Source organism: Oncorhynchus gorbuscha, unplaced genomic scaffold, assembly GCF_021184085.1.
Source record: "Oncorhynchus gorbuscha isolate QuinsamMale2020 ecotype Even-year unplaced genomic scaffold, OgorEven_v1.0 Un_scaffold_6672, whole genome shotgun sequence".
NCBI lineage: Eukaryota > Metazoa > Chordata > Actinopteri > Salmoniformes > Salmonidae > Oncorhynchus > Oncorhynchus gorbuscha.
Genome location: NW_025750214.1, coordinates 2501 through 20220, shown reverse-complemented (window position 1 = coordinate 20220; position 17720 = coordinate 2501). Strand labels below are relative to the sequence as shown.

The 17720-nt window shown below is 48.0% G+C and overlaps 1 protein-coding gene across 1 annotated transcript in view; it reads left to right on the top strand.

Annotated features, from left to right (window-relative positions):
* Positions 1 to 83: 83 nt before the first annotated feature.
* Positions 84 to 17720, top strand: part of LOC124029523 (CHRNA7-FAM7A fusion protein-like) — a gene marked incomplete at its 3' end in the record, with an annotated part of 17885 nt that continues 248 nt past the window's right edge. Inside the window, exons 1-5 of the mRNA XM_046341206.1 lie at positions 84 to 163; positions 1249 to 1337; positions 4383 to 4550; positions 6496 to 6690; positions 10814 to 10900. Of these exons, the coding sequence (XP_046197162.1) occupies positions 84 to 163; positions 1249 to 1337; positions 4383 to 4550; positions 6496 to 6690; positions 10814 to 10900 (619 nt within the window). The remainder of the gene's footprint in view (positions 164 to 1248; positions 1338 to 4382; positions 4551 to 6495; positions 6691 to 10813; positions 10901 to 17720) is intronic.

The following is a 17720-nucleotide window of genomic DNA, read 5'->3' as shown; positions in this document are numbered from 1 at the left end:
GGGCGGGGGTGAGGATGAGGAGGGTGGGGAGGATGGGGGTGGGGAGGATCTTGTGGGGGTGAGAGGGATCCTGGGGGTGAGGAATGCGGAGAGTGAGGGGGATGCTGGGGAGTGAGGAGATCTTCCCGGTGGTGAGGAGGGATGCCGGGGTGAGGAGGGGATGGTGAGGGGGATGCGGAGGGGTGAAGAGAATGCTGGGGTTGAGGAGGAGATGCGAGGTTGTTGAGGAGGGGGGAGGGGGATGGGGGGGGTGGGGGGGGGGAGGAGGGATGTGGGGAGGTGAGGGGGATGCGGGGCGGGGGTGAGGAGGGATGCGGGGGGTGAGGAGGGATGCGGGGGTGAGGAGGGATCCTGGGGGTGAGGGGGATCAGGGGGATGCTGGGGGTGAGGAGGAATGCTGGGTGGTGGGGAGGAGGGATGTGCTGGGGGGTGAGAAGGGATGCTGGGGGGTGAGGAGGGATGCCGGGGTGAGGAGGGATGCTGAGGGTGAGGGGGGATGCGGGGGGTGAAGAGGAATGCGGGGGATGCGGCTGTAATACCTGTGATATATGGTGTTTGTTCTGATGTATTTGTGATGTATCTCAGTTTGATGGTAGTGTTTCTGAAGCCAGTCCCACCACACGCTGAGCCTCTGATGAAACCCTTTCTGAAGGGTGAACCCTCCTCTCTCCTTTTCTCTCTCTCTTCTCTTTCTCTCCTTCACTCTCTGTTTCTCTCTTCTCTCTCTCTCTGTTTCTTTCTCTCATTCTATCTGTCTCTCTCTCTCCTTCTCTATCACTCTCTCTTCTCTTTCTCTCATTCTCTATCTCTCTCTCTCTCTCTCCTTCTCTATCGCTCTCTCTTCTCTTTCTCTCCTTTTCTCGCTCTCCTTCTCTATCGCTCTCTCTTCTCTCTCTCCTTTTCTCTGTTTCTCTGTTCTTTCTCTCCTTCTCTCTGTTTTGCCCCCTCTTTATTTATGTCTCCATGACAACAGACTTAGTTACCCTACATACAACATCTATCAGATCATTCAATTCAATTCAATTCAATTCAAGGGCTTTATTGGCATGGGAAACATGTGTTAACATTGCCAAAGCAAGTGAGGTAGACAACATACAAAGTGAATATATAAAGAGAAAAACAACTAAAATTAACAGTAAACATTACACATACAGAAGTTTCAAAACAGTAAAGACATTACAAATGTCATATTATATATATATATACAGTGTTTTAACAATGTACAATGTACAAAATCTCTTCTCTTCTCTCCTCCAGTGCAGACGAGAGGTTTGATGCTACCTTCCACACCAACGTCCTGGTCAACTCCTCTGGGTCCTGCCAGTACATTCCACCAGGTGGGTTACTGGGTCACGTCTAGCCCTGTTCAGTTCCAGGGGTTACCGGGTCACGTCTAGCCCTGTTCAGTTCCAGGGGTTACCGGGTCACGTCTAGCCCTGTTCAGTTCCAGGGGTTACCGGGTCACGTCTAGCCCTGTTCAGTTCCAGGGGTTACCGGTCACGCTCTAGCCCTGTTCAGTTCCAGGGTTACCAGGTCACGTCGAGCCCTGTTCAGTTCCAGGGTTACCGGGTCACGTCTAGCCCTGTTCAGTTCCAGGGGGTTACTGGCTCACGTCTAGCCCTGTTCAGTTCCAGGGGTTACTGGCTCACGTCTAGCCCTGTTCAGTTCCAGGGGTTACTGGGTCACGTCTAGCCCTGTTCAGTTCCAGGGGTTACTGGGTCACGTCTAGCCCTGTTCAGTTCCAGGGGTTACTGGGTCACGTCTAGCCCTGTTCAGTTCCAGGGGTTACTGGGTCATGACAAGCGGTACGGGAGCGCCAAGTCGAGAACCAAACTGTTCCTGAACAGGTTCTACCCCCAAGCCATAAGACTGCTGAACAACTAGTCACAACTAATCAAATGGCCACCAGACTATTACATTTCCCCGCTCCTCCATCTGTTTTTACACTGCTGCTACTCGCTGTTTATTATCTATGTATAAACCCACTTTACCCCTCTACCTACATGGACAAATGACCTCGACTAACCTTTACCCCTCTACCTACATGGACAAATGACCTCGACTAACCTTTACCCCCACCTACATGGACAAATGACCTCGACTAACCTTTACCCCCACCTACATGGACAAATGACCTCGACTAACCTTTACCCCCTACCTACATGGACAAATGACCTCGACTAAACTTTACCCCTCTACCTACATGGACAAATGACCTCGACTAACCTTTACCCCTCTACCTACATGGACAAATGACCTCGACTAACCTTTACCCCTCTACCTACATGGACAAATGACCTCGACTAACCTTTACCCCCTACCTACATGGACAAATGACTCGACTAACCTTTACTCCCCACCTACATGGACAAATGACCTCGACTAACCTTTACCCCACCTACATGGACAAATGACCTCGACTAACCTTTACCCCACCTACATGGACAAATGACCTCGACTAACCTTTACCCCCACCTACATGGACAAATGACCTCGACTAACCTTTACCCCCACCTACATGGACAAATGACCTCGACTAACCTTTACCCCACCTACATGGACAAATGACCTCGACTAACCTTTACCTCTACCTACATGGACAAATGACCTCGACTAACCTTTACCCCTCTACCTACATGGACAAATGACCCGACTAACCTTTACCCCCCTACCTACATGGACAAATGACCTCGACTAACCTTTACCCCCTCTACCTACATGGACAAATGACCTCACTAACCTTTACCCTCTACCTACATGGACAAATGACCTCGACTAACCTTTACCCCTACCTACATGGACAAATGACCTCGACTAACCTTTACCCCTACCTACATGGACAAATGACCTCGACTAACCTTTACCCCTACCTACATGGACAAATGACCTCGACTAACCTTTACCCCTACCTACATGGACAAATGACCTCGACTAACCTTACCCCTACCTACATGGACAAATGACCTCAACTAACCTTTACCTCCACCTACATGGACAAATGACCTCAACTAACCTTTACCCCCACCTACATGGACAAATGACCTCGACTAACCTTTACCCCTACCTACATGGACAAATGACCTCGACTAACCTTTACCCCCACCTACATGGACAAATGACCTCGACTAACCTTTACCCCTCTACCTACATGGACAAATGACCTCGACTAACCTTTTACACCTCTACCTACATGGACAAATGACCTCAACTAACCTTTACCCCTACCTACATGGACAAATGACCTCGACTAACCTTTACCCCCCACCTACATGGACAAATGACCTCGACTAACCTTTACCCCTCTACCTACATGGACAAATGACCTCGACTAACCTTTACCCTCTACCTACATGGACAAATGACCTCGACTAACCTTTACCCCTCTACCTACATGGACAAATGACTCGACTAACCTTTACCCCTCTACCTACATGGACAAATGACCTCGACTAACCTTTTTACCCCCACCTACATGGACAAATGACCTCGACTAACCTTTACCCTCTACCTACATGGACAAATGACCTCGACTAACTTTACCCCCACCTACATTGACAAATGTAGCCTCATTATTGTTACTTTTAATAATTGTTTTACTTGAGTTTATTTGGTAAATATTTCTCTTTACTGTCTACATTGATGGTTAAATGACTTGTAGGGAACCATTTAACTGTCAGGTTGTATTCGACATGTGAAACATGACCTGACTTGAAGTGCATTATCTTGAATGTTTACCTACATGGACAAATCACCACAGAAATCAACCTTTACCCCTCTACCTATGACAAATGACTCGACTAACTTTACCTCCCACATTGACCCTCTCCTATCCCTCATTCCCTCTCCTTACTTTTTAATAATTGTTTTACTTGAGTTTATTTGGTAAATATTTCTCCTCTTTGCTGTACTACATTGATGGTTAAGGACTTGTAGGAAGCATTTAACTGTCCCTCATCCTTGTATTCGACGCATGTCCTCAGTTTGATTTGATTTGAAGTCCATTATCTTGAATGTTTACTCAGCAATAGAAAATCATCCTCAGAAATCAACGATGGCAAAATGTGAATATGACAAGACTGCCCACTCCTTCTCCTCTCCTCTCCTCTCCTCTCCTCTCCTCTCCTCTCCTCTCCTCTCCTCTCCTCTCCTCTCCTCTCCTCTCCTCTCTCCTCTCCTCTCCTCTCCTCTCCTCTCCTCTCCCTCCTCTCCTTCTCCTCATCCTCTCTCTCCTCTCCTCTCCTCTCCTCTCCTCTCCTCTCCTCTCCCTCTCCTCTCCTCTCCTCTCTCCTCTCCTCTCCTCTCCTCCCTCTCCTCTCCTCTCCTCATCCTCATCCTCATCCTCATCCTCTCCTTCTCCTCATCCTCTCCTCTCCTCTCCCCAGGTATCCTGAAGAGTACCTGCTATATCGATGTTCGCTGGTTCCCCTTCGACGTCCAGAAGTGTGATCTGAAGTTTGGCTCGTGGACCTACAACGGCTGGCTGCTGGACCTCCAGATCCTGGACGTAGACATCTCCTCATACATCCCCAACGGAGAGTGGGATCTCGTGGGTAAGAGACTGAAGGAGTGTCTCCCTGGAACTCTCTGGAGGAAATGAGCTTCACTTTTTTTTTTTTACAGCAGAGTCAGTATTATGGTGGTCAACACTCCTCCTGGTGAGCTACTGGGAGTGCAGGCTTTTGTTCCAGACCTGTCCACCACTAAGAAGACTGCATCACTCTAGTCAAATTAAATCAATCTTTATTTATAGTGCACATTCCATACAATGTACATTACACATTCTGTGCTTACAGTAGATCTTTGACAGAATGCAGCCCTGTTTTAGGAGGTGTCTGTGTCCCATGTCTCTCTGATCCTGAGTGTTCTGGCCCCTGGGCGAGACAGACCTTATTGAGCCCGGTGTTACGCCTCCTATCCTGCTGCCTGAATTATTCTGTTTCAGTTCCTGGTCCCCTGGGCTAGACAGCCAATCAATGTCCAGCTCCTACACTCAGTACACAGCTGGCTGTATGTAACCAGGGGTGTGAGGTGACAGCTGGCCCAGGAAAGGCTCACTAGATTGGGGCACAGCCAGGCAGGCAGGCTCAGCTCCAGAAACAGCCCTGGTGCCTCTGCCAGAAAAGGTGCAATCCTGGGGCTCTGTTTAGAGTTTAGCGATAGGACCCTTGGTTACGGTCCTATACACACACATGTATGGACACAGACACACACAAAGGGTTTTCAGATGCTGGGTTTTAATCAGCTAAAAGAACAATACTTCATTTGGAGTGATGAGTCTGAAATCCTCAAACTCACTAACCAATCAGTGCTCTGCTAGATGTCCTACAATGATTAAAGCCCATCAGAGTGATTGAACCATTTACATTTCTCCTTGACACCCCCCCCACACACCACACACACACACACACACACACACACACACACACACACACACACACACACACACACACACACACACACACACACACACACACACACACAGAGAGAGAGAGACCATTGTGCAATATTAATGCGTGGGAATCAGATGTACATTATGGAGAGTGAGGCAGGAGACACTACAGAATCCACACACGGAGGACAAGGTGCATGAGGAGATTCATCTCAACATTAATCTGATATTTAGTTTGGGGGTCATTTGGAAAAGGGGACATTTTCAGACAGTTTATGAAGGTCATTTTTGCCTCAAGCATACCTTGTCACGCTGTCTTTCAGTTTTACCTCATCAGGAAGTTGTGTGATATGAAGTCTAAAGGTCATCTCACAATGCCAGACTGCAGACTGCAGAATGCTGGAAATCAGGGATTCATCTCAAATCCCCCTCCCAGGTGTCCCAGTGAAGTGTAATGAGCTGTATTATGACTGCTGTAAGGACCCCTACCCTGCCCCCCCCCCCCCTCCTCCCAGGTGTCCCAGTGAAGTGTAATGAGCTGTATTATGACTGCTGTAAGGAGCCCTAACCTGCCCCCTCCTCCCAGGTGTCCCAGTGAAGCGTAACGAGCTGTATTATGACTGCTGTAAGGACCCCTAACCTGCCCCCCCTCCTCCCAGGTGTCCCAGTGAAGTGTAATGAGCTGTATTATGACTGCTGTAAGGAGCCCTAACCTGCCCCCCCTCTCCTCCCAGGTGTCCCAGTGAAGCGTAACGAGCTGTATTATGACTGCTGTAAGGAGCCCTAACCTGCCCCCCCCTCCTCCCAGGTGTCCCAGTGAAGTGTAACGAGCTGTATTATGACTGCTGTAAGGAGCCCTAACCTGCCCCCCTCTCTCCCAGGTGTCCCAGTGAAGCGTAACGAGCTGTATTATGACTGCTGTAAGGAGCCCTAACCTGCCCCCCCTCCTCCCAGGTGTCCCAGTGAAGCGTAACGAGCTGTATTATGACTGCTGTAAGGAGCCCTAACCTGCCCCCCCCCTCTCCTCCCAGGTGTCCCAGTGAAGCGTAACGAGCTGTATTATGACTGCTGTAAGGAGCCCTAACCTGCCCCCCCCCTCCTCCCAGGTGTCCCAGTGAAGCGTAACGAGCTGTATTATGACTGCTGTAAGGAGCCCTACCCTGACGTCACCTTCACTGTCACCATGAGGAGGAGAACACTGTACTACGGTCTCAACCTGCTCATCCCCTGTGTCCTCATCTCTGGCCTGGCCCTGCTGGTCTTCCTGCTGCCTGCAGACTCTGGAGAGAAGATCTCCCTGGGTGAGAGGAGGGGTCCACACACAGGACAGGAATGTACACAGGCACACACACACACACAGAGACACACAGAGACACACAGAGACACACAGAGACACACAGAGACGCACGCACACACCTCATTCTGTGTGGACACTGTGGGCGCATGGTACACTAATCCTTTTATTTTCATTCCTTTATGCTAATTCTGATATTATGCTTTGAATAAGGCTTTATGCCAACCAGTATTCTAATAAGGCTTTATGCCAACCAGTATTCTAATAAGGCTTTATGCCAACCAGTATTCTAATAAGGCTTTATGCCAACCAGTATTCTAATAAGGCTTTATGCCAACCAGTATTCTAATAAGGCTTTATGCCAACCAGTATTCTAATAAGGCTTTATGCCAACCAGTATTCTAATGAGGCTTTATGCCAACCAGTATTCTAATAAGGCTTTATGCCAACCAGTATTCTAATGAGGCTTTATGCCAACCAGTATTCTAATGAGGCTTTATGCCAACCAGTATTCTAATGAGGCTTTATGCCAACCAGTATTCTAATAAGGCTTTATGCCAACCAGTATTCTAATAAGGCTTTATGCCAACCAGTATTCTAATAAGGCTTTATGCCAACCAGTATTCTAATAAGGCTTTATGCCAACCAGTATTCTAATAAGGCTTTATGCCAACCAGTATTCTAATGAGGCTTTATGCCAACCAGTATTCTAATAAGGCTTTATGCCAACCAGTATTCTAATGAGGCTTTATGCCAACCAGTATTCTAATGAGGCTTTATGCCAACCAGTATTCTAATGAGGCTTTATGCCAACCAGTATTCTAATGAGGCTTTATGCCAACCAGTATTCTAATGAGGCTTTATGCCAACCAGTATTCTAATGACGCTTTATATTCTAATGAGGCTTTATGCCAACCAGTATTCTAATAAGGCTTTATGCCAACCAGTATTCTAATAAGGCTTTATGCCAACCAGTATTCTAATAAGGCTTTATGCCAACCAGTATTCTAATAAGGCTTTATGCCAACCAGTATTCTAATAAGGCTTTATGCCAACCAGTATTCTAATGAGGCTTTATGCCAACCAGTATTCTAATAAGGCTTTATGCCAACCAGTATTCTAATAAGGCTTTATGCCAACCAGTATTCTAATAAGGCTTTATGCCAACCAGTATTCTAATAAGGCTTTATGCCAACCAGTATTCTAATAAGGCTTTATGCCAACCAGTATTCTAATGAGGCTTTATGCCAACCAGTATTCTAATAAGGCTTTATGCCAACCAGTATTCTAATAAGGCTTTATGCCAACCAGTATTCTAATAAGGCTTTATGCCAACCAGTATTCTAATGAGGCTTTATGCCAACCAGTATTCTAATAAGGCTTTATGCCAACCAGTATTCTAATGAGGCTTTATGCCAACCAGTATTCTAATAAGGCTTTATGCCAACCAGTATTCTAATAAGGCTTTATGCCAACCAGTATTCTAATAAGGCTTTATGCCAAACCAGTATTCTAATGAGGCTTTATGCCAACCAGTATTCTAATAAGGCTTTATGCCAACCAGTATTCTAATAAGGCTTTATGCCAACCAGTATTCTAATGAGGCTTTATGCCAACCAGTATTCTAATAAGGCTTTATGCCAACCAGTATTCTAATGAGGCTTTATGCCAACCAGTATTCTAATAAGGCTTTATGCCAACCAGTATTCTAATAAGGCTTTATGCCAACCAGTATTCTAATAAGGCTTTATGCCAACCAGTATTCTAATAAGGCTTTATGCCAACCAGTATTCTAATAAGGCTTTATGCCAACCAGTATTCTAATAAGGCTTTATGCCAACCAGTATTCTAATAAGGCTTTATGCCAACCAGTATTATGGTTGAAAGACATGAAAGCTATAATTCTGCCTGACTGAGTGTCTGACTAACTGACCTCACCATATCTTGGTTGAAAGCTGTGATTCCTCTGAGAGTAGAGGTGAGCTGTAGCTGTTCTTTATGTTCTCCTCTCTATGTCCCTTCTCCCTCTCTACTCCCATCCATCTCTCCCTCTCTACCCCCACCCTTCTCTCTCTCTACCCCCACCCATCTCTCCCTCTCTACTCCCATCCATCTCTCTCTCTACCCCCACCCTTCTCTCTCTCTACCCCCACCCATCTCTCCCTCTCTACTCCCACCCTTCTCTCTCTCTACCCCCATCCATCTCTCCCTCTCTACTCCCACCCTTCTCTCTCTCTACCCCCATCCATCTCTCCCTCTCTACTCCCACCCTTCTCTCTCTCTACCCCCATCCATCTCTCCCTCTCTGCCCCCACCCATCTCTCCCTCTCTCCCCCACCCATCTCTCTCCCTCTCTCCCCACCCATCTCTCTCTCTCTACCCCCACCCATCTCTCCCTCTCTACCCCCACCCATCTCCCTCTCTACCTCCACCCATCTCTCCCTCTCTACCCCCACCCATCTCTCCCTCTCTACCCCCACCCATCTCTCCCCTCTACCCCCACCCATCTCTCCCTCTCTACCCCCACCCATCTCCCTCTCTACCTCCACCCATCTCTCCCTCTCTACCCCCACCCATCTCTCCCTCTCTACCCCCACCCATCTCTCCCTCTCTACCCCCACCCATCTCTCTCTCTCTACCCCCAACCCATCTCTCCCTCTCTACCCCCAACCCATCTCTCCCTCTCTACCCCCACCCATCTCTCTCTCTCTCCCCAACCTCCCTCCCTCTCTCCCCCCACCCATCTCTCCCTCTCTACCCCCACCCATATCTCTCTCTCTCTCTCTCTCTCTGCCCCACCCATCTCTCTCTCTACCCCCACCCATCTCTCTCTCTCTCTCTCTCTCTGCCCCCACCCATCTCTCTCTCTCTACCCCAACCCATCTCTCTCTCTCTACCCCAACCCATCTCTCTCTCTACCCCAACCCATCTCTCTCTCTACCCCCACCCATCTCTCCCTCTCTACCCCCACCCATCTCTCTCTCTCTACCCCAACCCATCTCTCTCTCTACCCCCACCCATCTCTCCCTCTCTACCCCCACCCATCTCTCCCTCTCTACCCCCACCCATCTCTCCCTCTCTACCCCCACCCATCTCTCTCTCTACCCCCACCCATCTCTCCCTCTCTACCCCCACCCATCTCTCCCTCTCTACCCCCACCCATCTCTCCCTCTCTACCCCCACCCATCTCTCCCTCTCTCCCCAACCTCCCTCTCTCTACCCCCAACCCATCTCTCCCTCTCTACCCCCAACCCATCTCTCCTCTCTACCCCCACCCATCTCTCTCTCTCTCCCCCAACCTCCCTCCCTCTCTCCCCCACCCATCTCTCCCTCTCTACCCCCACCCATCTCTCTCTCTCTCTCTCTCTGCCCCACCCATCTCTCTCTCTCTCTCTCTCTGCCCCCACCCATCTCTCTCTCTCTACCCCAACCCATCTCTCTCTCTCTACCCCAACCCATCTCTCTCTCTACCCCCACCCATCTCTCCCTCTCTACCCCCACCCATCTCTCCTCTCTACCCCCACCCATCCATCTCTCTCTCTACCCCAACCCATCTCTCTCTCTACCCCCACCCATCTCTCCCTCTCTACCCCCACCCATCTCTCCCTCTCTACCCCCACCCATCTCTCCCTCTCTACCCCCACCCATCTCTCCCTCTCTCCCCAACCTCCCTCTCTCTACCCCCAACCCATCTCTCCCTCTCTACCCCCAACCCATCTCTCCCTCTCTACCCCCACCCATCTCTCTCTCTCTCTCCCCCAACCTCCCTCCCTCTCCCCCCACCCATCTCTCTCTCTACCCCCACCCATCTCTCTCTCTCTCTCTCTCTCTCTGCCCCCACCCATCTCTCTCTCTCTACCCCAACCCATCTCTCTCTCTCTCTACCCCAACCCATCTCTCTCTCTACCCCCCACCCATCTCTCCCTCTCTACCCCCACCCATCTCTCTCTCTACCCCAACCCATCTCTCTCTCTACCCCCACCCATCTCTCCTCTCTACCCCCACCCATCTCTCCCTCTCTACCCCCACCCATCTCTCCCTCTCCCAACCTCCCTCCCTCTACCGCCACCCATCTCTCTCTCTCTCTCCCCCAACCTCCCTCCCTCTCTCCCCCTCCCTCTCTCCCCCAGGTATCACTGTGTTGCTGTCTCTGACTGTCTTCATGTTGCTGGTAGCAGAAATCATGCCGGCTACGTCAGACTCTGTTCCTCTCATCGGTAAAGTATTGATCCTCTATTGACTCATCAGTGATTTATTGATCCTCTATTGACTCATCAGTGATTTATTGATCCTCTATTGACTCATCAGTGATTTATTGATCCTCTATTGACTCATCAGTGATTTATTGATCCTCTATTGACTCATCAGTGATTTATTGATCCTCTATTGACTCATCAGTGATTTATTGATCCTCTATTGACTCATCAGTGATTTATTGATCCTCTATTGACTCATCAGTGATTTATTGATCCTTTATTGACTCATCAGTGATTTATTGATCCTCTATTGACTCATCAGTGATTTATTGATCCTCTATTGACTCATCAGTGATTTATTGATCCTCTATTGACTCATCAGTGATTTATTGAGGTGTATTTTACATGATTACGCTCATACAAGTTGTGAATTGATTGGTGGTTCAATATCATCATTAGATACCAAGCTAAATCATGAAACCAATTCAAACTCATGTGTTCCTTCTTTAGGCCTGGTTGGTATGCCCATATGTCTTACAGTGGAGGCTGGTGAGGGGAGGATGACTCATAACAATGGCAGAGATGGAGTGAGTGGAACAGTATGAAACAGGTGTTTTGGATCCCATTCCACTCTACCCCAGACGTTGTTATGAGCTGTCCTCCCCTCACCAGCCTCCACTGCTTTCTTGGAAGTTGACCACACACAGTGAAGTATAGAATAGCCAGTCATAAACCCAGTGTAAAACCCCACGACCAAACATCTAACCAATAGGGTTTCCACACGACACCTCATTCTCATCACAGCGCTGAGGTCTGCTGTTTTCCCTTCTAGCAGCCGATGTGTTTACCTTAGGCTTTAATCAGCTAGACAGGAGAGGTGTAGAAGGAACTGCGTGACTGCTTCCCAAATGGCTCCCTATTCCCTATTTAGTGCACTACTGGTCAAAAGTAGTGCACCATGTAAGGGAATAGGGTGCCAGTACATGATTGATGGAAGGAATCAATAGCCAGGAAAGAGAGGAGACGTTGATAGAATGAAGAGCTCAGAGGGCAGACAGAGTGTTAGGGATGTTACCACCTCAGGGTGTTAGGGATGTTACCACCTCAGGCTGACAGGGTGTTAGGGATGTTACCACCTCAGGCTGACAGGGTGTTAGGGATGTTACCACCTCAGGCTGATAGGGTGTTAGGGATGTTACCACCTCAGGCTGACAGAGTGTTAGGGATGTTACCACCTCAGGCTGACAGGGTGTTAGGGATGTTACCACCTCAGGCTGACAGGGTGTTAGGGATGTTACCACCTCAGGCTGACAGGGTGTTAGGGATGTTACCACCTCAGGGTGTTAGGGATGTTACCACCTCAGGGTGTTAGGGATGTTACCACCTCAGGGTGTTAGGGATGTTACCACCTCAGGGTGTTAGGGATGTTACCACCTCAGGCTGACAGGGTGTTAGGGATGTTACCACCTCAGGCTGACAGGGTGTTAGGGATGTTACCACCTCAGGGTGTTAGGGATGTTACCACCTCAGGCTGACAGGGTGTTAGGGATGTTACCACCTCAGGGTGTTAGGGATGTTACCACCTCAGGCTGACAGGGTGTTAGGGATGTTACCACCTCAGGGTGTTAGGGATGTTACCACCTCAGGCTGACAGGGTGTTAGGGATGTTACCACCTCAGGGTGTTAGGGATGTTACCACCTCAGGGTGTTAGGGATGTTACCACCTCAGGGTGTTAGGGATGTTACCACCTCAGGCTGACAGGGTGTTAGGGATGTTACCTCCTCAGGCTGACAGGGTGTTAGGGATGTTACCACCTCAGGCTGACAGGGTGTTAGGGATGTTACCACCTCAGGGTGTTAGGGATGTTACCACCTCAGGGTGTTAGGGATGTTACCACCTCAGGGTGTTAGGGATGTTACCACCTCAGGGTGTTAGGGATGTTACCACCTCAGGCTGACAGGGTGTTAGGGATGTTACCACCTCAGGGTGTTAGGGATGTTACCACCTCAGGGTGTTAGGGATGTTACCACCTCAGGCTGACAGGGTGTTAGGGATGTTACCACCTCAGGGTGTTAGGGATGTTACCACCTCAGGGTGTTAGGGATGTTACCACCTCAGACTGACAGGGTGTTAGGGATGTTACCACCTCAGGCTGACAGGGTGTTAGGGATGTTACCACCTCAGGCAGACAGGGTGTTAGGGATGTTACCACCTCAGGCAGACAGGGTGTTAGGGATGTTACCACCTCAGGCTGACAGGGTGTTAGGGATGTTACCACCTCAGGCAGACAGGGTGTTAGGGATGTTACCACCTCAGGGTGTTAGGGATGTTACCACCTCAGGGTGTTAGGGATGTTACCACCTCAGGGTGTTAGGGATGTTACCACCTCAGGCTGACAGGGTGTTAGGGATGTTACCTCCTCAGGCTGACAGGGTGTTAGGGATGTTACCACCTCAGGCTGACAGGGTGTTAGGGATGTTACCACCTCAGGGTGTTAGGGATGTTACCACCTCAGGGTGTTAGGGATGTTACCACCTCAGGGTGTTAGGGATGTTACCACCTCAGGGTGTTAGGGATGTTACCACCTCAGGGTGTTAGGGATGTTACCACCTCAGGCTGACAGGGTGTTAGGGATGTTACCACCTCAGGGTGTTAGGGATGTTACCACCTCAGGGTGTTAGGGATGTTACCACCTCAGGCTGACAGGGTGTTAGGGATGTTACCACCTCAGGGTGTTAGGGATGTTACCACCTCAGGGTGTTAGGGATGTTACCACCTCAGACTGACAGGGTGTTAGGGATGTTACCACCTCAGGCTGACAGGGTGTTAGGGATGTTACCACCTCAGGCAGACAGGGTGTTAGGGATGTTACCACCTCAGGGTGTTAGGGATGTTACCACCTCAGGCAGACAGGGTGTTAGGGATGTTACCACCTCAGGCTGACAGGGTGTTAGGGATGTTACCACCTCAGGCAGACATGGTGTTAGGGATGTTACCACCTCAGACTGACAGGGTGTTAGGGATGTTACCACCTCAGGGTGTTAGGGATGTTACCACCTCAGGCTGACAGGGTGTTAGGGATGTTACCACCTCAGGCTGACAGGGTGTTAGGGATGTTACCACCTCAGGCTGACAGGGTGTTAGGGATGTTACCACCTCAGGCTGACAGGGTGTTAGGGATGTTACCACCTCAGGCTGACAGGGTGTTAGGGATGTTACCACCTCAGGCTGACAGGGTGTTAGGGATGTTACCACCTCAGGCTGACAGGGTGTTAGGGATGTTACCACCTCAGACTGACAGGGTGTTAGGGATGTTACCACCTCAGGGTGTTAGGGATGTTACCACCTCAGACTGACAGGGTGTTAGGGATGTTACCACCTCAGGGTGTTAGGGTTGTTACCACCTCAGGGTGTTAGGGATGTTACCACCTCAGGCTGACAGGGTGTTAGGGATGTTACCACCTCAGGCTGACAGGGTGTTAGGGATGTTACGACCTCAGGGTGTTAGGGATGTTACCACCTCAGACTGACAGGGTGTTAGGGATGTTACCACCTCAGACTGACAGGGTGTTAGGGATGTTACCACCTCAGACTGACAGGGTGTTAGGGATGTTACCACCTCAGACTGACAGGGTGTTAGGGATGTTACCACCTCAGGCTGACAGGGTGTTAGGGATGTTACCACCTCAGACTGACAGGGTGTTAGGGATGTTACCACCTCAGGGTGTTAGGGATGTTACCACCTCAGGCTGACAGGGTGTTAGGGATGTTACCACCTCAGGCTGACAGGGTGTTAGGGATGTTACCACCTCAGGCTGACAGGGTGTTAGGGATGTTACCACCTCAGGGTGTTAGGGATGTTACCTCCTCAGGGTGTTAGGGATGTTACCTCCTCAGGCTGACAGGGTGTTAGGGATGTTACCACCTCAGGGTGTTAGGGATGTTACCTCCTCAGGCTGACAGGGTGTTAGGGATGTTACCACCTCAGGCTGACAGGGTGTTAGGGATGTTACCACCTCAGGCTGACAGGGTGTTAGGGATCTGTCTCTCTTTATCTCTCTCTCTTTATCCTTCTTTTTCCCCATTTCTACCTCTTTGTCTTTCTCTCTCTCCTCTTTCTATCTCATTCTCTCTCTCTCTCTCTCTCACCTTGTTCTATTCCTCTCTCTCTCATCCTCTATCCTAAAGCAGGGGATAACCTGTTAATCACCTGTTAAAATACCTCTCTCTTTTCTACCTTTCCTCATCCATCTCTTTCCAGTGTTCTATATCTCTGTTCCTGCCCAGTACATTCCAGTGTTCTATATCTCTCTGTTTCTGCCCAGTACATTCCAGTGTTCTATATCTCTATGTTCCTGCCCAGTATTCTATAATCTATATCTCTGTTCCTGCCCAGTACATTCCAGTGTTCTATATCTCTATGTTCCTGCCCAGTATTCTATAATCTATATCTCTATGTTCCTGCCCAGTATTCTATAATCTATATCTCTGTTCCTGCCCAGTACATTCCAGTGTTCTATATCTCTATGTTCCTGCCCAGTATTCTATAATCTATATCTCTGTTCCTGCCCAGTACATTCCAGTGTTCTATATCTCTGTTCCTGCCCAGTATTCTATAATCTATATCTCTGTTCCTGCCCAGTATTCTATAATCTATATCTCTATGTTCCTGCCCAGTATTCTATAATCTATATCTCTATGTTCCTGCCCAGTATTCTATAATCTATATCTCTATGTTCCTACCCAGTACATTCCAGTGTTCTATATCTCTATGTTCCTGCCCAGTATTCTATAATCTATATCTCTGTTCCTGCCCAGTACATTCCAGTGTTCTATATCTCTATGTTCCTGCCCAGTATTCTATAATCTATATCTCTGTTCCTGCCCAGTACATTCCAGTGTTCTATATCTCTGTTCCTGCCCAGTATTCTATAATCTATATCTCTATGTTCCTGCCCAGTACATTCCAGTGTTCTATATCTCTATGTTCCTGCCCAGTATTCTATAATCTATATCTCTGTTCCTGCCCAGTACATTCCAGTGTTCTATATCTCTATGTTCCTGCCCAGTATTCTATAATTTATATCTCTGTTCCTGCCCAGTACATTCCAGTGTTCTATATCTCTATGTTCCTGCCCAGTATTCTATAATCTATATCTCTGTTCCTGCCCAGTACATTCCAGTGTTCTATATCTCTATGTTCCTGCCCAGTATTCTATAATCTATATCTCTATGTTCCTGCCCAGTATTCTATAATCTATATCTCTGTTCCTGCCCAGTACATTCCAGTGTTCTATATCTCTATGTTCCTGCCCAGTATTCTATAATCTATATCTCTGTTCCTGCCCAGTACATTCCAGTGTTCTATATCTCTATGTTCCTGCCCAGTATTCTATAATCTATATCTCTGTTCCTGCCCAGTACATTCCAGTGTTCTATATCTCTATGTTCCTGCCCAGTATTCTATAATCTATATCTCTATGTTCCTGCCCAGTATTCTATAATCTATATCTCTGTTCCTGCCCAGTACATTCCAGTGTTCTATATCTCTATGTTCCTGCCCAGTATTCTATAATCTATATCTCTGTTCCTGCCCAGTACATTCCAGTGTTCTATATCTCTATGTTCCTGCCCAGTATTCTATAATCTATATCTCTGTTCCTGCCCAGTACATTCCAGTGTTCTATATCTCTATGTTCCTGCCCAGTATTCTATAATCTATATCTCTGTTCCTGCCCAGTACATTCCAGTGTTCTATATCTCTATGTTCCTGCCCAGTATTCTATAATCTATATCTCTGTTCCTGCCCAGTACATTCCAGTGTTCTATATCTCTGTTCCTGCCCAGTACATTCCAGTGTTCTATATCTCTGTTCCTGCCCAGTACATTCCAGTGTTCTATATCTCTATGTTCCTGCCCAGTACATTCCAGTGTTCTATATCTCTATGTTCCTGCCCAGTACATTCCAGTGTTCTATATCTCTGTTCCTGCCCAGTACATTCCAGTGTTCTATATCTCTATGTTCCTGCCCAGTACATTCCAGTGTTCTATATCTCTATGTTCCTGCCCAGTATTCTATAATCTATATCTCTGTTCCTGCCCAGTACATTCCAGTGTTCTATATCTCTATGTTCCTTCCCAGTATTCTATAATCTATATCTCTGTTCCTACCCAGTACATTCCAGTGTTCTATATCTCTATGTTCCTGCCCAGTACATTCCAGTGTTCTATATCTCTATGTTCCTGCCCAGTATTCTATAATCTAGATCTGTTTCTGCCCAGTACATTCCAGTGTTCTATATCTCTATGTTCCTGCCCAGTATTCTATAATCTATATCTCTGATTCTGCCCAGTACATTCCAGTGTTCTATATCTCTATGTTCCTGCCCAGTATTCTATAATCTAGATCTCTGTTTCTGCCCAGTACATTCCAGTGTTCTATATCTCTATGTTCTTGCCCAGTATTCTATAATCTATATCTCTGTTTCTGCCCAGTACTTTCCAGTGTCCTATATCTCTATGTTCCTTCCCAGTATTCTATAATCTATATCTCTGTTCCTACCCAGTACATTCCAGTGTTCTATATCTCTATGTTCCTGCCCAGTACATTCCAGTGTTCTATATCTCTGTGTTCCTGCCCAGTATTCTATAATCTAGATCTGTTTCTGCCCAGTACATTCCAGTGTTCTATATCTCTATGTTCCTGCCCAGTATTCTATAATCTATATCTCTGATTCTGCCCAGTACATTCCAGTGTTCTATATCTCTATGTTCCTGCCCAGTATTCTATAATCTAGATCTCTGTTTCTGCCCAGTACATTCCAGTGTTCTATATCTCTA